Below are 23,817 nucleotides of genomic sequence, written 5' to 3' on the forward strand. Positions count from 1 at the left end.
TATTAGGAAAAAAATAGTGTTACGAGTCTCAGTGTTACGAGACTCTTCTCCCCTAGTTCCCAGGTCCACACTCCTAGCTCTGCCTCACTTTAGGTCCTTCTCTCCGAGTTCCCCAAAGGAATTCTTCAGAACTGTGAGTGCTTTCAGTTTCTTATCTTTCTCTAGGGCTGTGGTCCGCCCTCTCCACTGGTCCCTCTGGGCAGCCTCCAGCCCAGCTCTGTCGCCTCAGTGGGTCTGCAAGAAGCTACACCTGGAGAAGCAAGGCTACTCCGGCCAGAACCCACTTGGAAGGCTTCTCCTTCGTCTTCAGGTGTAAAGTCCACACGTAGGTGGGTCCTCGCTGACAAGTCTTGTACACAGGACAGGGATAGACACTGCGGCAGTCCTGCTTATCTGCGGGGATGGCCTTGAGGAGCAACACCGGCATGGGGGATGTCAGCTCCTTCAGCTTCCCCTCGGTGATGATCCCAGCCTGAGGACAAGGACACGAGAACATCTCAGGTCAGACCTCAAGCTCAGCCAGCCAGGCTTTCTCCTGTCGGAAGGTCTGGGAGAGAGAGACTGGGAAGACCTGGTTGCCCTGGGCCCACCCCCTTACTAAATTCTCTCGACAACCCACGATGGGGTGCCGTGGAGGGGTGGACATCATATTCCCACTGTTTTTCAGCCTGAATATCTTCTTGAAGCAGAGTTCCAAAAGTTGTTGCATATCATATGCACATTAATCTCTTTGGGGCTTGAATTTCTCTTAGTTTTATTTTGTCATTTAGTAAGCATACCGAATGCAGCTATTTGCCAGGTGTCATGCTAGGTGCTAGGGACTTAAAGCTGAACAAGAAACAGTCCCTGCTGGCAAACGCTTTAGATGTTAAGGCTTTGGTTATGTCCTGTTCCAGCTTCTTATGTGCTGTCCTCCACCCTCTAGAGCATTTTCTATTTTTGAGCAGAGGGAGCTGTGTTCTATCTTCACTCATGTAACAGGGACCTGGCCGTTCTGTAGCTTTCCAGCTGGGGCCTCTCTCTGGTTCTCTGAGATGTCTCCATAGTGCTGTCTGGGGAAGTTTTTTCTAGTAGTCCTGAGAAATATTCTGAGGAACAAAAAGGTGCCTTGGTGAAATAAGCTTACCATACCCTGGGCCTGAAGCTTTACGGTGCATGCTAGCACATTGAAGACAAGAAGTCCTGGCAGTAAAGAAAACAGTTTGACTTTATTTATCCCAGTCTTTCCCAAACTTATTTGACCAAAAGACCCTTTTCTTGCAACCTATTCATTTCCTGTGGCACTAGGATTTTCTGAACATACTTTGGGAAATGATGATCCAGAGTGACTCATGGATTCCTTGCCTGTGCCTAGGTGATTCTGAGCCCCTTACACTGTGGACAGAATTTGTTTTAATTCCCATGAAATGTATTTAACGGGAAGGATGTGCCTCTTCAGTTCTGGTAGAGGCTGACATGAGGCATAGAAAGTAACAGAACTAAGGTAAACAGTGAGGACCCCTTGTCCCCCACACCTGAGTGTTTATGGTAGGGAGTGGCAGCAGGGTAGAACCTTTCTTTTTCCATATACCATAAAACCAGCTCTTTTAAAATGTACAATTCACTGGTTTTTGGTATATTTATAAACGTGTATAGTCATCACCACTATCTAAATTCCAGAATATTTTTATCACCCCAGAAAGAAACTCTATAACCACTAGCTGTCACCATTAGTAGTGGGGTGTTAACGTCATCAGTTATTATAGTTGAGTTGTCTGTTTCTCCCTTCAATTATGACAGTTTTCATCTCCTTTATTTTGGGGTCTCTTTTGTTAGATGCACGTATATTTGTCATCGTTATATCTTCTTGATGGATGGACCTTTTATCATTGTAAAATGCCTTTTTTTGGTCTCTACAATTCCTCTCTCTTCTGTCTTTTCTCTAATAACAATTTTTAAGTCTATTTTGTCTACTATTAGTATAGTCCCCCAAATCTCTTTGGTTACTGTTTTCATGGCATGTCTTTTCCATCTGTTTACTTTCAACCTATTTGTGTCTTTAAATCTAAAGTGTGTCTCTTATACACAGCATGTAGTTGGATCAGGTTTTTAAAAATTTAATCTATTCTGCCAGTCTCTGCCTTTTAATTGTAGTGTTTAATCCATTTGCATTTAATGCTTGCTCTTTTTTCAGTCATTTTTCTTCAACAAACACTGCTTGGATTGCCAAAAGCCTTTGGTTAACTTCAGGAGTTCTGATAAGTTTGATTCTGGTATATATATATATATATATATGTATAAAATTACTATATATGATTTTGATATATACCTTATTATACTATTATATTATATATATGATATATATTATATCTTATTATATATATCTTTATATATGTGTGTGTATGTATATATATGTATATTATTATTTTTTTTTTGGCCAATGTTCTTGTTTTATGGAGGAGAGGAATTTTGGACATCCTTACCCTTCCCTTTTTTTTTTTTAATAGTAATCTTTTATTTATTTGTTTATTTATATATTTATTTTTGACTGTGTTGTGTCTTCGTTTCTGTGAGAGGGCTTTCTCTAGTTGCGGCAAGCAGGGCCACTCTTCATCGTGGTGCATGGGCCTCTCACTATCATGGCCTCTCTTGTTGTGGAGCACAGGCTCCAGACGCACAGGCTCAGTAGTTGTGGCTCACGGGCCCAGGTGCTCCGCAGCATGTGGGATCGAACCAGGACTCGAACCCGTGTCCCCTGCATTAGCAGGCAGATTCTCAACCACTGCGCCACCAGGGAAGTCCACCCTTCCCTTTTTACTGAATGCTTTCTGGGATACAGACTTTGAGAACAAGAGTTCTTGGTGGGCGGGTGTTATTTTTTTGTTTGTTTTTATTATTTGGAAACAAGGTCATGAAAAAATGGGAGGTAGTTGTTTGGAATCAATATCCTTTTTCCCCCCAGTGCCAGTGCCCCTCCTTCTGAGCTTCCTCCCTACTTATCTTTTTTGCACTTCTCTCATTTTGGCATCTTTAGTGTCCTAGCTCTGGCTACCTTACACCTAATACAGTCCACGTGTGATCTCCACTGACAGACTTGTGCAAATGTTCAGGTGGAGAGAGAGAAGTAGGATTCCTTCTCAACGTTCAGGCTGCTTGAATACCGTCCCACTTTACCGTCCTTTCTGTTAGCTCTTGACTGGTTTCCTAGGGCTGCCGTAACAAAATTATCACAAAGACAGTGGCTCAAAACAACAGAAACGTATTCTTTCACAGTCCTGCAGGCCAGAAGTCTTAAAGTGTAGGTAGGGTTGGTTCCTTCTGGAGGCTCTAAGGCAGAACCTGTCCCATGCCTTTCCCCTAGTGCCTGGTGGTTGCTGCAACCCTTGGCCTCCCTCGGCCTGTAGATGCACCCCTCCAGTCTCTGCCTCCGTCTTCACAGAGTGTTCTCCTCTTATAAAGACACCAGTCATTGGATTTAGCACCTACTCTATTCTAGCGTGACCTCATCTTCACTAATTACATTTGTAAAGACCCCTTTCCAAATAGGTCACATTTTGAGGTTCTGGGTGGACATGGATTTTGTGGGGACACTCTTCAACTTAGTACAGCTCTCTATGCATATTGATGTGGACTTGTAGGATCTTCTAGACTTTCTAATAGTTTTCCCGTGTTCCTTTGTATTGACTGCTAGGATACTTTAGTGCAAATATTGCCAAATGGGATATTTGACTAAGTAGTCCTTCCAGATCACGTGTAGAACCAATGTAAACTTGTCCTAGAGTTATCCATCCTTGTTCATGTCACTTATCCCCGCCACCTGTGCTTGTTTGCTAGTTTCCTATTGGAGACAAAACATCTTTTCTGATCTTATGCTGACTCAAATTTGTATTAGCCTGCAGTGAAGAATCCATTCAAAGTGTCACTTTAAATGATATCACTGGCACCCCTTTGCTAACATGTAGCAGTGTAAAAAGTAGGAGGGCTTCCTGCCCTCCGAGAGCTCATGAATGAGGAAAGTGGACCAGGGAGGTGAAATGATACCCCCAGGTCACACAACAAGTTTTGAGCACTCCCTATGTACCAGGCACTGTTCTAAGTGTCTTGCATATTAATTCGTTTAATCATCACAGCAACTCTGTTTTCCCATTTAACAGTTGAGTAGGGACTTCCCTGGTGGTCCAGTGGCTAAGACTCTTCGCTCCCAATGCAGGGGCCTGGGTTCGATCCCTGGTCAGGGAACTCGATCCCACATGCCGCAACTAAGAGCTCGCATGCCGCAACTAAAGATCCTGCATGCCACAACAAAGATCCCACACGCAGCAACAAAGATCTCACGTGCCACAACTAAGACCCGACATAGCCAAATAAATAAATTAAATTAATCAATATTTTTTAAAAAACAGTTGAGTAAACTGAGATTTTTCACAGAATTAGTAAGTGGTAGTGCTGGGATTCAGATCCAGCCAGTCTGTTGCTTTTAACCTCTCTACTCACTCTGCGCTCTTTATGTCATCCTTGGCTACATAGAAATGATTTGACAGCCTCAAGGGATGCTAAAAGGGCATCCCTGGGCTTCCCTGGTGGCGCAGTGGTTGAGAGTCTGCCTGCTGATGCAGGGGACACGGGTTCATGCCCCGGTCCGGGAAGATCCCACATGCTGCGGAGCAGCTGGGCCTGTGAGCCATGGCCACTGAGCCTGCGTGTCCGGAGCCTGTGCTCTGCAACGGGAGAGGCCACAACAGTGAGAGGCCCGCGTACCCCCCCCTAAAAAAAGGGCATCCCTTTTAGCAATTGTACTTTACAGGGGGCAGTGTGTATGTAATCAGTCCACAGGGGATGCTCTTCGGCTCATCCCAGGATTTACCTGTGCATCCCAGCGAGCGCCTTCCATGAAGAGGCCATGGATGTAGGCCCCTTCCCGAGGGGGGCTCCTGAATTCCTCTCTGTTCTTCTTTGTCACGTCACATTGCAAGGCCATCTTGTCCAGGGGCCACTCATTCTTGCGGGCCATGGACTGCATGATGGCGGTCAGGAAGGACTGGGGGTTGAAGAAGCCCGTCAACCACACAGTGGAGGGCATCGTAAAGTCACCTGTCCAGGCCTCCAACTCCTTGATTCGGTTGAGCAGGTCCAAAAACCAGGCTGCCAGGCCTGCAGTGGAAGGGTAGGCATGCCTGGCCCAGGGCTCCGGCACTGTGTCTAGGTACAGAGCGTCCTGTAAGTTCTCCATGTCGCTGGTCATGGTCAGCTCCCCCTGAAGACAAAGAGTGAGAGGGGAAAGAGTGAGGGGCAGCAAGTCCCTGGAAACAGCTGGCCTCGGGGATCTTTGGAAAGACAGGAGATGACTGCCGGGGTGGGTGACACAACGACAGTCCCTGTCTAGTACTTGATCTGCAAGGTTTGTCTCACAGAGACTGGTCCTCTCCCCACTCCTGTGTATCAGAGTCTACACGTATCTATTGACAGTAGTTTAGGTCCACTGCAGACCTCAAGCCACCTGTGGGTTCCATGTTGATTCCACACTACCCTAAAGCTTGGGCTCCTCCGTTCTCCTCCAGTGAAGGAGGAATCCTCTTCCAATTGCTAGATGAAATCTGTAAAGGAAGATGTACATCAAAAACCATCTTTAAATTAAACTTTGTAACCTTAGTTATGCCAAGTATCTACAATTTCTTGAAGGTGTCGTCTATACTGCAGTGGTTTCTGCACAGGGGTTAGAGTACCCAATAAAACTTGCCGTGTCTGATATGATGACCATCAGTCCTATGAAGCTATTTAAGCACAAGTGAGTTAAAATTATAAAATTATCAGTCAAATAAGCTACATTTCATGTCATCAGCAGGCACTGTGCCCTTAGCACAGATATGGAACATTCTCATCATTACAGAGGGTTCTATTGGACAGCACTGCTCTAAACAGAAAGGCCTAGTTTTCTGTTTGGTAATTAAACTGTAGTGTATGTGTTTTTGCCAGGGTTATGTTAAAAATTCTGTATGTTGCAATTTTAATAAAACATGTTTATGGGCATACAATAGAACACGCTGGCTAAACTGCAGATAAGAAGATATGTAGACAAATCAAGACTCATTACAAAAAAATAAAGTCCAATAGACTTAAAAGGAAAAAGATAGAAGCTGTATTTATTTTTCCTTTTAAAATAAAAATTTTAAGTTTTCAATGGCCAATTAACTCACATAATTATAAAGTGCTTTTATAAATAATACACCAAATAAATTTGCTTCCCCACAGAATTGTTTTGGGTTGTTTTGAGTCACGGTGTGTCTGTGGAAGTTTTTTGCACCTGTGAATGTTGTTGGCCATGCGAGTTGGTGGGGAGGTAAGGTCCCCCACCCTGGAATCATCCCACAACTGACCTAACAGGACTGGGTCAGCACTACTGGAAAAAGTAGGATGAAAATGTCCCGGTCCTTTGGCACATCTCTGAGGGCCGTGGCAGAGAAACAAATAGAGATGAACTCACATGGAGCCCCGGACTCTGCCAGCCACAGTTGTTTGCTGGTACAGAGAAGTCCTTTGTTGCCTGGTTATTGCCCCTGGCTAATTCAATCACTTACTCCGTGTGACCATGCCTTACACAGAGATGTGCCACTTCTGAAAACGGTGAGGTCCTATAAACATCTATTTCTCTGAAATTCCTTGCAAGAAGAAATCACGTGCTTAAGTTAAAATATATGCAATATTAGGGCAGTGAAACTCTCCTGTAAGACACTAAAATGGCGGATCCATGTCATTACACATTTGTCCGAATCCACAGAACGTACACCATCCAGAGTGAACCCTAATGTGAACTACAGGTGACTTTGGTGATTGCGAGGGGTCAGGGTAGACTTACCAGCTGTAACAGATGGGCCACTCTGCTGGGGGTGTTGATGATGGGGAGGCTGGGTGTGGTCGGGGGAGGGGGATATGGGAACTCTGCCTTCTGCTCAATTTTGCTGTGAATCTACAACTGCTCTAAAAATAAAATCTGATAATAAAAAAATGTATATGCAATACTTAACACTCTTCAGAAATCTAAAATCATTTTGACAGCAGGGAAGCATAAAACGTGTAACTTGCCTTTCTTAAAAATTTCTCACATCTGCTTAGAAGTTATTCTGACAATGATTTTGCATTTACTAATTGAAAGTATGAGTGATGGAGCCTTAAAGAATGTGCTGTCTCTTGGGTTCTGCCCGTTTGAGAGTGAAGCAGGAAGGATTTAGGAAAAGAAGTCATTCACCTTGTGGTTACGGTGCTGAACTCAGATCTGCCCATGATCTTGAGTGGACATAGAAATGACTCACTTTCAGAGGAGGGGTTGAGAAGAAACCAGAGAGAACCCCACTCCAAATTCACTCAGTGTAACGTGGGTCCCTTTCTTAGGAAAAGAGGAATAAACGTATAGACTCTGGGACAGCGTTTCCTAAAAGGTGTTCAGAGAAAATTCGTTTCCTCAGGTGCTGCCAGATTGGTGGAGGCAGGGTGGGCAGACGGGAAGTTTCTGGGCCAAACTGTGGGTAAGCAGGCCTTTTGTAAAGACTCCAGCTCCCTGCGAGAGAAACCTGCTTCCATCTGCTCAAGCCTGACCTCCTCAAACTCCCCCTGCCTGGATCCTGTGAAACATGGATTAATGTCTGCACTTATGTGCTCATAGGTCAAGAGTCGACAAAAAGAAAACTCACAAAGAGAACACTAAATCCTTAAGAAGATGATGTAGTTCAGGGTCCTGTGTGACTGGCTTGTTCCATGTCCACATTGCAGGGAAAGCAGGGAGAACTAAAGACTGGGGGACCGGGCTTCCCTGGTGGCGCAGTGGTTGGGAGTCCGCCTGCCGATGCAGGGGACACGGGTTCGTGCCCCGGTCTGGGAAGATCCCACGTGCCGCGGAGCGGCTGGGCCCGTGAGCCATGGCCGTTGGGCCTGCGCGTCCGGAGCCTGTGCTCCGCAACGGGAGAGGCCACAACAGTGAGAGGCCCACATACCGCAAAAAAAAAAGACTGGGGGACACTTTATGGTGGGTATGAGGGCTACCTGGATGTGGCCTTAACCACTTTTTTTGTCCCTATAAATAAATGCTTTCAGAGTCTTTCTTAGGTAGAATGGAAGATAAAAACCTGATTTGCCCTCTAGGCCTTCATTGCTTTAAGTCAGTGCGCTTGTTAAAAGCGCGGATTCAAAGGCTCCATTCCAAACCTAAGGACTCCAGCCTCTGGATGGCCAGGAATGTCCATCTGTAAAGGGCATCTCTGGAGGGTCAGAAGTAGCTGGTGCTCTGGGCTCGCAGGCACGTGGCCAGCGTCCGTCACGTGGGGTCAGCAACGCCCACATATGCCCTTCTCCAGGGGCTGCAGGCTGCATCTTGTTCTGAGAGTCAGCCCCTGTCTGCTTTTCCTTCCCTCTGAAGGTGGTCTTTGCAACCAGCTTTCATATGAATGAAACACCGGGAGGTAAAGAGATGGGGAGGGAAGTGGGAATTATGCGGGTTCCACCCTTCCCAGTCTGGCATCCAGACTGCGGGTGACAGCAGCTGGTCCATCTGTGCACTCTAGCAGGCATGTGGGCCAGGGCAGCTGCCTGCGGGGTGGTGACCATAAGTCACTAAAGGGCCAAAGCAAAACCTGAACTATTAAGTCAACACACAACGGATGAGAGTAAAGAGCCAGAGCGGTTCCCCAAGTCAGCAAGCTGGGCTTTAAGACTGAACATCTTTCACATGTTTAGAAAAACAGGATTTGTCAATTAGGAGGGGCAATCAGCCACTGAAGCACAGGGGGAAAATGTTTGATGCCATTAAATATCTGAATAATAGAAAATAGTTCCCAGCCCCAGATTCTGGGCTGGCCATGACTCCATCTAAGAGAGCACTGCCCAAATGAAATACAATGCAAGTTGTGAATGGGTAATTTTACATTTAAAATTCACAAAATTACATGTGCGTAATTTTACATTTTCTAGTAGCTACATTAAAAAAATAAAAAGAAACAGATGAATTTAATTTTCATAATATGTTATTTAACTTAATAGATTAAAATGTCAAATGTTTCAATATTTAATCAATATAACAGTTATTAATAAGATATTTTCCCCTTTTTGTCCTGTATCTTTGAAATACAGCATTTAATTTAAACTTACAACACATTTCAGTTTGGACTAGCCACATTTCAAGTGTTAACCTGTTGTTAGTGGCTACCATACTGGACAGTGCATAAGAATCCAGCTTCGCCTGTAGTTTTCCTACACAGGTAGAGAATTTTCTGGGCAGGCTGCCATCAGTCAATGGCGCTTTGAAAGTTATACCTAGTTGTAAAGGATTGTAAAGGAATAAACTGGCATTTGGGAGTTCTGTACATCAGGCTTTTGTGCATTTGGTTAGTGGGAGTCAGTACCTCTGACCAATCAGCTCTGGGATGCTCACAGGACCTGGTTCTTCATTGTGTAAGGCTGAGAGCCAGATGTCTGACTCTCCTGAATTCTTCTCTGTGGGGACACGGTTGTGGCTGGTACACCTCTCCCAGGTGGCCACTTCTGTGTGCTGTGTGCTGTGGGCTCCCACAGTCTTCAGGGGTTAGAGAGCTGTGCCTCTCAGTTCAGCCAGTACTTTTGGGTAGCATTATGGTTTCCCATCCAGCCAACTATGAATAAAAATTTTGTAATAAAAAATGCTAAGGGTATTGACTTAATGACTTAAAAAGTCAGATATCTTCTAATATGGTGCCCAGTCTGGGCAGGGCATTAGGGTTTGCCTGTTTGATGTGCTGGGTAGTGTGGGTTGCCCCATGTCTCCCTGTGCTTCACCTAAAACAGTCCTAGAACTTCAAAGTGACTGTTAAAGAGAAAGAAAGGACCGGAAGGAAAACCTTGCTCAGAATTTCCTCTCCTCCCATTATGCTTCCCCTTCCACGTTCCGCTGGGAGCTGGGATGTGAGTTCCTCAGTGCTCCATGTACCAGCCGCTGTCCAGTGGGGCCTTCACATCTCCCGCACATGCCAGGCTGTCCTGTGAACCCCTCCTGTTCCAGTTGCTCCCTTCAGCCGTTTCCTCCTTTCCTCTCCCATTTCTTGCAGCTCAGCTTAACCTCTTCCCCAGACTTGGAAACTTTTCCTTCTCTGACCTCTGCCGCTGTCCCCTTGCACCTTCACTGTTCCATGAAGACATCTGTCCATCTTTTCTTCTACCTACTTGCCTTAATGCTATTCACAAACTTGTCTCGCCACAAGAATTACCCAGCTGCTGGCTAAAAATATAGTTTTCCAGACCCCAGCTCCAGAGGTTGGTGGGACTGGAGGGTGGAGATAGGAACACATATTGGGATGAAGCCCCCAGGGAGTCTGATGACCAGGCCAGTTTGGGGCCCTGTCCTAATGAGACTGGGTTTTCATGACAGCGTTTTTAAGTGGAGATTGCTCTGTCTGTCCCCCCGGCTCACAGGGGACCAGGAGAAAAAGGCAACATACCATTGTCCTGACTGCTTCTGGGTCAATGGTGTCACCACCAGTCACCTTTAGAAGTTCACCATATCACTCTTACTTACCTGAGGCGACCCTCTGCTCCAGCCAAACCAAGTTAACTCTTAGAACAGGCTTAGGGTTCCTCACCTTGGGACTTCTAGAAGATTCTTCTTATTGCCTACTCTTCCTCCAAAGCCCCCTGCATGCCACTTTTCCGCTGGGGCCATCCTGACTCCACATACTTATTTCTTCCTTTCTGCTCGCACCTCTCTCTGTGTGGCACTGAATAAACCCTGCCTGGTACTGTAACCCATTTGTATGCTCGTTTTCCCGCCAGACTGTCCGTCTGGAGAGGAAGGCTCCCCTGTCAGTCTCCGCTGTCTCCCCAAGGGCAGAGCACCAAGGCTGGCCGTCCACCAGCCCTGCTCGAGCTAGACTGGAAGAAAAGAGTAACTCCCTCCCCACCCCTTCATCCTCACCCAGGCACGCACTGGGATCCATGACACCAAACCACAGCGAAGGCTCTTGAGAGAAAAATGAGTGAATGAATTGGAAGTCGGATGGGTAAATAGACTGCACCAAATTGCACAGATTCACTAAGCTAAGACTGCAACAAACAAGCTCAAGATAATTACTAATACATACCTGCGTACCTAGGGAACCGAGCCACATAAAATGACCGGCAAGGTCCTTATTTACGCTTGAGATTGTTCTATGGAATTCTGTATTTCCTTTGATTACAAGCCAGTGCATAATTTGGTAACGTTGCCAAACAGCATCAGCCTTCAACATCCTTTCCCGTCTCTCCTTTCTCCTTATTTCCTTCTATCCATATTGGGGCAGAATGGGAATTAACAGACTGAAAAAGACTCACCCAGATTTCTCAGTCTACTTCATAGTTTCTATGTGAGCACACGTGAAGACGCTCATGGTTGTGTGTCCTCTGCACCTGTGACAGTGGTCATACGACTCCAAGAGGCAGACACAAGGGTGGCAGCACATCACAGGCCTGGACGTCCAGGGCTGGGCTGAGCTTTCACCGCTGCCTACAAAACTGGGTTCTCACTTTCCCTCTGTCTGGGGTTACAATTATTTTCATAAATGTGCCAGTGTAAACTGACAACAGTTACTTTCCTCAGCTCATCAAAGGCAGCAGGACCTCCCACTCACCTATCATCCAGGTGAACAGTTATAGCGCTTTTCTGTTAGGCTTTGTGCTGGGCACTTGATGGAATTATCTTATGGTGAATAAAGTAGATCTATTTACATAATTGTTGGTATAAATAATAGACCCTTTCATTGCTCGTGAGAAACGTCAGAGCTTGTGCAGTATCTCGGGCCTTTCAGATAACCATGAGGTTGCAAAAGATTAAGGTTCTTTCCTTTCCTCTGACGGGGTGGTAATAATAATGCCATCAGCTTACACTTCTGGGTACTTGCCATGTGCTGGGCATTGCTCTAAACATTCTATGCAAACCTATTTATTGAATCCTTCCCAAAGCCCCATGAAGTAGGACCACTATCCCTGTTTTACAGGTGAAGAAACTGAGACGCAGTGAGACTTAAGTCACTCTAAGGCCACACAGCGAGGAGGCAGCAGAGCTGGGAGGCGGTGCAGGGCTGTCTAGGACCTGTGCTTTGATGCAGCGCACACTTCTACGTCCCATGAAAGCAACACCACCCATGTCAGCAGAAGACACAGGGCATCGAGACTTCTCTTCTGCTCGGCGCTCAGAGCATGGGCTCCCGGGCAGCTTGCCAGTCACGGCTCATTCTGCCTTCCCAGCTTCCAGCTTCAGAGCCTGTCTTACCCTCCCTGCAGCCTGGCCAGACCCTGGTTTCTAGGAGTGGCGCCTTCTTAGGCAGTGAGGCTGCTGTGACCACTGCTCTCCGGCTCCCCTGGCGCCCCTCCCACAAGGGGTTCCCGCTGGCAGTGCCCTCCCTCCCCCACCACCAGCCTCGCCCACCTTTAATCCGAGGTCTAGCTCTCGCAGGGAGCGCTGAATCTCTCGGGTGAGGATGTTCATCCGTTCGCACTCCTGGAGTGCCACGACCACGTAGGGGGTGCGCTCCTCCGCTTTGGCCATCAGCTCTGGGATGTTAAACTCGTCTGTCACCCGCTCCAATATTTCTTCCAGGACGGCCTTGACCTGCCCCACAACAGGAAACACAGGGTTAAGACGGGGTTCAACTTCTCCAGAAGGCCTCCATTCCCCTGCCACGTGGCACTAAAGATGCCAGTCATCCGTGCCCTGGGCATACCCTTGCCCGCTTGCTGAGGTCAGCTGGGTCTGGGGCTGAGGACCAACCGCAGCATGGCCTCCCTTATAGGCTGGCCAGCTCTCTGTGACTTCTGGGACCCGCTTAAAAGGATGAACACAGAGGCCTTTCTGAGAATTGGGAGTTGAAAAACCCAGAGGCTGACCCTGTTCGCTGTGGGAATAGAGCTAGGAGGGCATAGGACAGACTTGGCCTAGGGCGGTCGTCTGGAATGACGGGAAGCCGCGGCAATGAGCAGCAGTGACGGAGACATATAAACATTCCATCCGGAGTTTCCACGAGGCCCCACTGCAGTTCCTGTCCTTGGGTCCTGGAAGAGGCATCGCCACAGCTCATGTAAACCTCCTCCCACGCCCCACGGACCCTTCTGTCACATGGACCGTCAGCTAATCAGACCAGGGGAGCTAGAACAATCAGGGCCTCTCTCCTGGAAAATTGGAACTGAGGCACCAAGACTCTGGGCCGTCTCGGGGACAAGCACTGGGAGGCTGAGTCTGCCATTTTGAAGCAAATGAGTAAAGCCCAGGAGCTCTGCCAGCAGAGAAGGAAAAACGAGAAAGTGCAGACTTACTAGGACATGTGGCTGGCAGAGGGGCTGGAGGGAGGGAGAGAGGGAGCCAGGGCTCCCGTTCCAGCCCTTCCGGAGTCAGGAGAGCTGGTGGACGTGTGTGGTGGATGCTGTTTTGGTTCGTTCATCTCATCCCTCTGCTTCCAATGACGGGTCCCTGTCTCCTTTTGTGAAATTACCTCTTTCCCACTGTTTTGGGGCACAGTCACCGGGCCCAGCCCTCCCCTGACTCAAGTGGGCCAATCTGATGATATTTCCCAGGAGCATGAAAATTGAATCTCAAGTCCAGGATTTAGGTGCAGAAAGTGGAGGGAAGTGCGATGGTCCACTCTTCTCTCTCCCTGGGACCCCAGAGCCACTGTGGTTTCTATCCTTTCTTCAGTGTATTCCTTTGATACAGTGAGCTATTTCTTGCCTATTTCAGCGAAACTGGCTTCTGTTCCTTGCAATCAAAGAACCCTGACTGAGTTAATATGGTGTTGTTATGTATCACCCGTGTGAATTTAAGCAAGTCACTTAGACCTCAATTTTCTCATCTATTAAAAATTTCCAAGAGCAACTTTCTCCACTGCCCCCTCCCCCGCCAACTCCCAGGGCTGGTGAAGAGATCAAACCAAAAGAGGTGAGGAATGTGGCAGCATCTGAAAGCTACAAAGGACCCTATACATGTACAGGATTATTAATATTAATTTTGCCTTGTAGTGTTAACAGACAATACATTATCTAGGAAAAGAGCTGATGTTAGAAGAAAAGAAAGTAAAAACTCATTACCGTGTCACAGATGGGTCTCTGGTGCTGTCATAGCAAAAACTGGAATGGAATTTTAACAGTACCTGGAAGCTGCTGTTGAGACAGAAGACAAATGGCTAAAACTACATCATAGTTCTGTCTCTGGAGCTGAATTTGAAGAAACAGCCCTGTATCAGCAAGCTGCCATTTGGACATTATTCACAAAGAAATGAAAAGATAGTCTGGAGCTATTGTTTAAAAACACATTGAACATGGGGAAACAGAGTTCTCTTCCATCACTGATCAGGCCTTGGAGGATTTGGAGACCCTGCCTGAGGAGGGAGAAAATCCACAGACATAGAGAGGACACTTCAGACGGGAGCAGTGCATGCCAAGGGATGTGGTCTACTTTACTTCCACAAGCAAACACCTCTGTTTTTTTTTCCTTTTGGAAAAGTAATAAATGCTTATCATAAAAATCTAAATATTACAGATTCCTCTGATATTAGAAGCAAAATCCTCCCACAATTTTGCCTCTTCCTTCAAAGGGGGAAAAAAAGCACTGTTAATTATTGGTTTATAATTTCTGCAGGTGTCCTTCAATGCATATGACTCTATCTATCCATCATCCATCCATCACCCATCTATCCATCCATCCATCCCCATATTTATCACGTCTGCCACATCTTCCTTCCTGCCTTGCTCCTTCTCTTCCCTCCATCGCTCTCCCTTCCCTCCCCACCTCCTTCTCTTTCTATCTATCACAAATGGAATCATAATACACACAGATTTTTCAGTTTGCTTTTTTTTGTGTTTTGTTTTTGTTTTCTTTTGGCCACACCACGTGGCCTGCAAGATCTTAGTTTCCCAATCAGGGACAGAATCCATGCCCCCAGCAGTGGAAGCTCAGAGTCTTAACCACTGGACCGCAAGAGAAGTCCCTCAGCTTGCTTTTTGCACCTAATAATATATCTTGAACACATTCCCTTGTTAGTACTGATGGATTTACCTTGTTTTTTTTAACAGTATATATTATTTCACTGTTTTGGCATAGCATAATTTATTGAGTCATCCCCCTATTAATGGTATTTGGTCTGTTTATCATTCCTACTACTATAAACAATCCTGCAATAAAGAAATATATCGTAACATCTGTGCCCTTTTGAGTGTTTCCACTGGTTGAATTCCTAGGAATAGAATTATGAGTAAAATATATGAACATTTTAAACTTTAGTAGCTATTGCCAAATTGCTCTACAATTTAAGCCTCTACTAACAGAGATGGGAGTACATCTTTCTTATGTTTTCATCACTGGATATCCTCACGTTTAAAAAATTTTACCATTGTGTGAAAAATAATATTTCACTTAACTCCATTTAGTTATGAGTGATGTTGAGAATATTTTACTATTTTTCTTGGCCATTTGTATTATTATGTGAATTTCTTTTGTGTCCTTTTCCCTTCTTCTTCTCTCTCCTTCTTTTTCCTCCATGGGTAATAACTGTATATTAGTGAAATCTGCCCACTTCCCGGTATCTGTGTTGCAATTGGGTTCTCCTAGTTTGGCAAGTGATTGTACTTCATTCATCTGTGACACACACACACACACACACACACACACACACACATACACACACCATTTCTTGAAGTGGTTAGAAGAAGGGGATAAGAAAATGACAAGAACTAGAAGCTTCCTTTAATGCTGCCCAAAGAATCCTAAGCCTATTACTCACATAGTCCCAGTCTTTTCATTTTTAAGCTAGGAACATTTTTGATACGAAGTGGTTTGGATTCTGGGCAACATAAACTTTCTTATCTTCCTTTTGTTCTCAAATTATATCCTATGCATCAAAGAGTAAAACAGGTTGAGTAGTGGGGTTTAGAGCAGCTTTCTCAAAGTAGGCTCACCTGCATCACAATCGCTGGGCTGCAAGTTCCTGGGCCTAACCCCAGCCCCCAGAATCGTATGCTTCCTAGCTCATTCTGAGGCATATTAAAATCTGAGACTAATTTTAATGACATCACTCCATACCTTTAAACAAACATCCAGCTCCTTTACTATCAGTCAGTTTGTTTTCCTAAAATCAATCCCTGAAGCCTACAAGTTCAATCCCTAAAAGCCTAAAACTCTCCAGGTTTTTTAATCCTTAATCTTCCAAGTATGTTTCCTTGTAACAAGGGAACCTCTAACTAAAGGAATCCGGGTAGTGCTCTGGAGGGGAGGTGGGGTGAAGCAGACGCATCTGTGGGAAACTGAACTGCCTTGCCTTAGGAAAGCATCCCAGAGAAGGCTCACGTTGGGCCCCTTCCTTTTCTGCCCTCTGCTGCGCCCTCACCAGGAACAGAGCTCCCAGGTTGCCTCTGGTCACCCTACACCCACAGGGCACCCTCCCCTGCCTTTCCACCCAACAATTCCCCTGCACCTTCCTGAAGTTTCGGGAAGTCCTGTGCTTAGTAGCACTAGCTGTGCGTTAGGAGACTCGGGGACTAACTGTCCTTCCCACAAAGAGACCACATTTTCCTCTTAAAGAGGAGCGAGTTCGTCCACACGAGCTTCTAGCTGGCGGAGGGAGGGTGGGGTGTCTAGGGACAGCTCCCCACCCATAACTACTTAGTTTGGGAAAGGAACCATGAGGTCCGTTTCGAGGTTCCCAAACCACGATTGTTCAGCTCTGCCCTTTCTTCACTTTGGCAGACAAACGGAATAAAACCTGCCTCTGAGGGAACGAGCGAAGCACTGCCACACCCAGCGGCTGGGACGTCCTACCACCACGTACCACCACGTACCCCGACGGCCCGCCTGGTCACGTGACTGCGGCGGGTCCCTCGGAAGCGAAGGATTGGCGCGGCGAGGCTGGACCAGCCATGCGCGGGGAAGACGCACGCCGAGCAGTCTGCGCTGTGGAGCCCAACGCGGCCGTCGGGAGAAAGGGCGACCTCGGCAGTCCTGGGCTCCCCAGAATATCTCGGGCAACCCCTCCATATACCTTTTCTTCTCTTGCGGCCCCCGCTCCATCTCTGGCCTGGCTGTCCCGGGGCTGCAGCTCCAGCACCGTGCGAAAGAGCTTCTCCGAAGTCTGGGTCAGGAAGCCGATCTCCGCGTTCGGATGGAGGCCGTAGAGATGCGGCGACTCTGGGGGCAGCTCGGCGTCGATGTACTAAAAAGTCAAGGGCAAGCTCACTTGAAAACCAACGAGACGTGTCTCCCATCTCCCACCTGACTAGTCCTCTGCAGGGCAGTCAGTGGTCCGGGGCAGGCCTCAGACGCCGGGGCCCCTCTGGCCCTCCAGGTGGACGCCACTCACCGATGCTGGCCGACCTCAGCGTGCTGCCCACCTGTTAGGGCACATCCTTACACCGTCCGTTTGTGTATGCCCGGCTGGTTTTCCAGAACCTCCACATTCATGAGCTCATTCTTTTGGGGGAAGCTTGGCTGACTATCCATCTCCAATCTCAGCCCCTCCCACGGCACCCTGACCTACACCTGTCCCTCCACACACAAGGAGGACTTTTCAGAGTCCCTCAGAGATACTTTTCCTGCCTGGGAATTTTACCCAGCCCTCCCCGCTTAAATTCCTTTTCTCTCCCCTCTGTTTATTTAAATCAGGAATGATAAACCTGAATGCAAACATGGGACCATGTATGCCAAATAAATGTGTGAATCCTGGTGTGGGATGAAGTGAGCTTTGCTTCTGGCAGAAAGCATTCGAATTAAAAACATTTAAAACAATGTGTCTCCAAACACCACATCTCTGTGGTCAGTTGTGGTGGGCCATAGGCTGCCATCCCTAAAAAATCCTCCCCAGCATGTAAAGCTCACTTCCTTCTCCAAATGTTTCTGAGCACTCTGTGCCGATTCTCTCCATTACAGTGAAAAAATATCCCTCAAGTTTAGCTTTGATGATTTCTTGGTGTTAGTAACATCTAGTCTAAGTAAAAGATGGCTCATTCCTTAAAGGCAAATTTGCGTGTTTATTTTTGCATTTCTTCCAGCACCCAGCACACTCCTGGTCTCCCGGTAAGCCCTATAAGCGTCTACTGACAGATTAAAGGGAGGTATGGAGAAAGGGGAACTCTACCGAAGTCATCTGGAAAGTGTTATCATTGCCCATCACCTGCATTTGTTCCACAGACAGTAGGGGGCGCTCTTGCACAACTTTCTTGGCTAAAGCCTTCAAAGCGTTTATTTAAAAAATTCTTTTATTTACTTTCAAGAGAATTATTGTTTTTAATTTCTTCTCATAGGCCTAGTTTTTCTGGATCAAATAACTTTTATGACTTACCTTCTTAAATTTTAGGAATTAAAAATTTGTTTAAAGCTTGTAGTTAATGTTCCTATGACCAGTATTTCCCTGAAGTTTGGTATTCAAGAGTTCTTTTAGGGATGTTCAAAAGTCAAGCAACAAAAAAGGTTTTTTGTTTGAATTCCTTTTTAATACATTTTCATGGTAGGGTAAATAGGCAAAGATGCACACCTTAAAAATAGCTGAAGTAATAGTAAAATGAAAACCCAAAGTGAGAGTATGAAAAAACTCCATGAGGATGTTTTCTTGGTATGTGTATGTGTGTCTGTGTTCACAGCAACCAACAGAGAATGGGAGGGGTGAGTGATCTGCCCACAAGACCATGTCCCTCTGAAGATATTGAGAACCACTAATATAATCTTTACCAAAAGCTGGCTAAGTTCTTACCTGAATTTTTGCTCCTAATGGTTGTGTCAATATCCTGAATGAAGACAATCAGATAAATGCCCGAGATGTTGTTTGTAGAAAAGAGCACCAAATAGAATTATCGAGCTAAACATCAAGAATAAAAAGATCTCTAAAAGTTCAACTTTATCACTAATTTGAGGCTAGAAATCCTATAGTAGCTCTTACATTGAACAGGCAGAGGAGCGCCACGCTGATATGACCTCGGCTCTTTAAGCTGGGCTTCCCCGGCCCTGCATGCGCATCTCCAGTCCTTCGGGGAGAGACCCAGGTCCCTACCTGGTGGTAAGCATTGTAGTCCATGTTGCCTGGGAGGGGGAACCCTGGGGCCAGGGACAGCTCTCCTTCCAGCATTTCTGGTTTGATTAATTCCTCCAGGTAGGTCCTGCAGAGTCTCCTGTCCCACTCATCAGTGATATGGCCTCCGTACATGATCTCACCAAAGAGGTAGCGCAAGTCATCATAGGGGACCTGAGAGACGGGAAGGAAAGGAAGATCTCCACGCAGGCCCTGGGATGGCCCAGTGTGTGGACAGAGGGTGAGCCACAAGATAGGGTGGTTCTTGAGATTAGGAACAGCGTCTTATTCATCCAAGCTCCCCTGGTGCCCAGTGGGGTTGGGCACACGTGGGAGCTCATTAAACGCTGGAGGAATTACATCAAAGAGTGAGAGGAGGTAAGACACCGGCACTCTTGCACACATGCCTTCCCTCTTTCACAGTCATTAACTGTGGCAGTGAAGTCAGTCTCTACCTATGGGTCCTTTAATCACGCCAGTGTCGAACGGAGGAAAGCGAGGGCATGGGTACTTTTCCCATTTCCTGCCATTAATTAGCATATTAATTAATCATCTCCTTGGAAAGTTCAAAGTGAATGAAATACAGCACACAAGTTCATGGGTGTTAGAGACAGGGGTGGAAGCCACCTGGAGAAAGCCGCGTAGCCGCGGCAGGTGAAGGGTTGGTGTGCTGTGTGGTGGGCTTCCCAGGACCCTAGAACCGGAGGCAGAGGCACTGCTTCTGGGCTGGCTTCATTGTCCCCCAAAGGATGCTGTGTTTGGTCCATGAACCAGAAGAGCCTTATGGCGTACACATCCCCTTAACAGGAAGAGCGTGGATTGTTAGTGTGTTTTGTAGGATGGAGACATCAGACGGAGGAGGAAGGAGGCGAGGTGTAGCCAGAGTTTAGCTTCTTTAACTTCCGCAAGACCGTGCTTATGCAAGGAGCTGCGTGCACCACGAGAAGGTCTGCCTTGGCGAGCTAAATTGGGAGTTTGTATCAGGTGAGTGTGGGGTCTCTCCCTGCTGATCACCGCCCCCGGCAATGCTGGGAGCGCACAGGGTGGTCTGGGGGGCCCTGAGACTGACACCAGTGGGTGGCTCACACCAGGCGTGAGGCACTAACGGGGCTTCCTGAGCTTTCTTGCCACCCCCCAACCGTGGTACTCACTCCTCAGCCTCACACTGGCCCTGGGGTTGCCCCTGTGGTAAACTTGCACCTGCTCACTCCCCTTGGGGAGGGTGTAGACCTGCCCCGGTGAGCACACCCCTTTCTGGCCGTGCTGATGCCACATCATCCTTCTCAGAGGTGCCCTCCCGAGCCACTCCGCGCCGCCGGAAACTTTACCTTCACGTTGGCCTCCAGGAAGTTGTAGAGCACGTTCACAGAGATGGTGAGGTCCCCAGTGTTGAAGGGGTAGGAGCGATTCCACCCCTGGGGCCCAAACTTTCTTCTTTCTGCCACCACGGCGTGAAAGTAACAAAGGGCAAAGAGGATGCTCTTAAACTCTGTCTCCCGGGAACACAACTCCAGGGTGTCCTGAAAGGAAATGTTGCTCGGCGTTAGCACAGAGCTGCCGCGAGGCAGGGCAGGCCATGGTGTGGGTTAGGATGGCAGGGCTGCTGTGTTCCCTTGAGGGTCTGAGCTCCAGCAGGACGGTGGGTTGCTCTGTGGACAGGCATGGAATCGCGTTTGAGGGGACCTTGCAGAGGGGCTGGGTTTTAGTCTAGAGTCAGAGATAAGGTTTAGATTCAGCTTATAACAGGGTTTGGTTTACAGTTCAGTTTCACACACATGGATGTGCTAATGAGGTTCCCAAGCACAGCTAACAGAAAAAGGGGTAGCGGCCAGGGGAGCATCGTGTTTGTCCTGTTGATGGCACTTTGCGCTGGGAGGTGGGAGGGGACTCCCATAGCATCACCTCTGACTTCCCTCCTTCCTGCCATGTTTTTCTCACCCATCATGGAATCTTAGTAGGTGTAATTACTGCCTGTGTGACTGAAGAATCCACGGCTCATCTGCTGGGGGAGCTGCGGGTAGTGGGGCGGGGGTGGGAGTCGGAGCCACAAGACGCTGAGGGGTGCCGTGCCCTGCCCTTCCCATGCTAATGTCTCCTCTGAAGCAGAGCAGGGGCGATCGGACATGTGGCTGCAGAAGCAAGACCTCCTAGGGGTACCGACTGCAAAGCATGAGGCGGGAGAGACGGCGTGGCTCATGAAGAGAGGATGAAAGACGGGACAGATGGAAGAAAAGAGGAGCAAGAGAGAGTCCAGAGGGAGTCAGTGGAATTGCGCTTAGATTTTAAGGGGGATGGTGATGATGGTGGGGAGGGGAAAAACCTGCATTTTGAAGGGCCGTTAGGACAAGAGCCCTGGATTCTTTGGAATTAAGCACGTCCTCTGAGTGAGCTCCTCTCTGTTCAGGAAGGAGCAAGATGTGGCAGGTAGAGCCCACGAGAGGCACTTTGAAAGCTCACACGAACTGGACTGAGTTCAGCCTTGGCGTTTCTTCTAAGAAGTGGCCCTTAGACGTCGCTTACCTGGGGGAGGAGGAGCGGAGGAGGCGGGAGAAGTTAAGCTTCTGGTAGGTCTGATTTTTTCCATGGAGAACCCGTGACGCAGTCTCCCTGTCTTTCTGGATATGTGGGGGTCACTCTGGTGCCTTGGTTGGGTACCATACTTGCCTTGAAGGTACGGGTGTGAAAGGTCAGAGGTGGGACAGAGGGCAAAGGCGCTGCCTCGAGCAAGCAAGAACGTAATAGCTGCTTTTTGGGCAGCGCTGCTCTCTGCAGACATGTAGGGTGTTTCCTGTGTTACCTCTGACATGTGGAAAATCGAGTCCTGCTGAAAAACGCCTTTAAGCAGACAGACAAGAAGCCACACTTGCTGAAGCTGGTTGACAGTGTATACTCACATGAAGGTCAGAGAGAAATAATCACCCCCGAATGGCACAGGGGTCAGGGAAGCAGTGATAAAAAGAGCTCAGTTCTGCAATTTGTCCCATAAATGGTTGAACTAGGGCTCTGAAGGCACAGAGTGAATCATAAGGCGTGTAAACCAGGCCACTGTTCCAGGGCACTTGTAAATGCAGAAGGAAACAATTAAAACTCTTGTGAACAATGAATCCACTCATAAATCTATCCCTCTTCCTCAGAATGAGTTACTGAAGAGGGCTCTAAGTGGCCCAAACACCAACTGTCGTGGAAGGGACGTTCCAGGAAAAGCCAGCCTCTCTTGGGATGTATTTCCCAGTTGCTTGATGACCAAGACTGTCAGACTAGACTAGGCTTGCAGGGGGTCTAGCCCAAGGACGAGGGCCCATGGGGAGGCTGAGCAGATGAAGCCGGGTATAGCTGTAGATGATGATACCCCACCCCAAGGCAGAGTTTTATAATATTAATTATTAGAAGCTATTCCATGTGAAGCAGCTGCCGCTCCCTTCCCTGGCTCTGTCCAAGACCCTCAAGGCAGGAGAGCTGGGGGTTCCCTACCACTGTACCCTTCACCAGAGCAGGCTAACTGCACCCTAATGTCTTCCTCCCTCCCCAACTTAAAAAAAAATTATGGTAAAATATACATATCATAAAAGTTACCATCTTAACCTTTCTTAAGCCTGCAATGCAGTGGCATTACATGCATTCACGTTGCTGTGCTACTCAATGCCTTTTTTTTTTTTCCTTTTCTCTGGTGAGTAGCAGCTGAAAAGATTCTTCCACTGAATTGTATTGAGACATGATTCACATACCACACGTTTCATCTAGTTAAGGTATACACTTCCATGGTTTTAGCATATTCACAGGGCTGTGTGATCATCACCACAGTCTAGTTTTAGACTAGTTAATCACCCTGAGAAGAAACCACATACACATTCATTGTCACTCTCCACTCCCCCACTTTCCCAGCCCCGGGCCATCCCTAATCTGCTTTCTGTCTCTACAGATCTGCCTATTCTGGACATTCCAGATAAATAGGGTCATACAATATGAGAACTTTTGTGTCTGGCTGCTTTCATTTATTTAGCATAATGTTTTCAAGGTTTACCCATGTTATAGCATGTACCAGTGCCTTGTTTTTATTGCCAGGTACCGTTCCAGTGTATGGATTCACCATCTTTTGTTTATCCACCCATCAGTTGAGCTATAGTCCCAATGCCTTTTCAGGGCAAAAATGTCTTTGCTTGGAACCAACTACAACCTCCTCTAAAGAAGTCTGTAGATTTCAAAGTTAAGAATGTCTAGTTCCCCTACATGGAATATAAAGTCTAGAAAACTGAGAAGCTTTGACCTCTGGTACAGAGCACCGAGAAGTCAAGACCTATTTAGGAAAAAATAAAAAAGGAGAAAAGAAAATGCCCCGGACAGAAAAGCACCTTGCCTTCTGTACCATGTTGCAATGGGAAGGTATTTTGTAGGAAAAATGGCAAGCTAAAACATCTGAGATCTCCTGATAATGTTCCCCTGCTCTCTACTCCAGGTTATGTGGGAGTTTTGGAGCTGGGTTGGAAAGGTGAGTGCAAGAGGAGGGGGCTGGATAAGTTTCGCTTCTCAGATCCCGGGGAAGCTTCCCTGCAAGTTGGCCTTTGGGCTGCTGCTACGAGGGTATCAGACAGTCAGTGAAATCTCCCGAGACTCGGCTGACACGTGGTCTTCATCTCATGTTAATGTCAATCCCAAAGGGCTGCTGCTCCTGCTGCTTTACACTGGGCTCACCAGAATGGCTGTCCTGCTGGATGGCCTGTTTCAGCCGACCTAGATGACCTATCTGGGGCTTGCGGTGAGCTTGAGCATGGGTTCCGTGAAGCTAGAGACCCGCTGGTGTTACGAC

General features: G+C 47.3%; 1 protein-coding gene across 1 annotated transcript in view; it reads right to left on the bottom strand.

The window, feature by feature from the left end:
• Positions 1 to 244: 244 nt before the first annotated feature.
• DNAH9 (dynein axonemal heavy chain 9) overlaps positions 245 to 23,817 on the bottom strand; it is a gene marked incomplete at both ends in the record, with an annotated part of 297,919 nt that continues 274,346 nt past the window's right edge. The window contains 6 exon segments of the mRNA XM_079725653.1: positions 245 to 472; positions 4,844 to 5,233; positions 12,398 to 12,580; positions 16,995 to 17,165; positions 18,996 to 19,187; positions 20,342 to 20,533. Coding sequence (XP_079581779.1) covers positions 245 to 472; positions 4,844 to 5,233; positions 12,398 to 12,580; positions 16,995 to 17,165; positions 18,996 to 19,187; positions 20,342 to 20,533 — 1,356 coding nt within the window.

This window comes from Hyperoodon ampullatus (genome assembly GCF_949752795.1).
Source record: "Hyperoodon ampullatus genome assembly, chromosome: 19".
Classification (NCBI taxonomy): Eukaryota; Metazoa; Chordata; class Mammalia; order Artiodactyla; family Ziphiidae; genus Hyperoodon; species Hyperoodon ampullatus.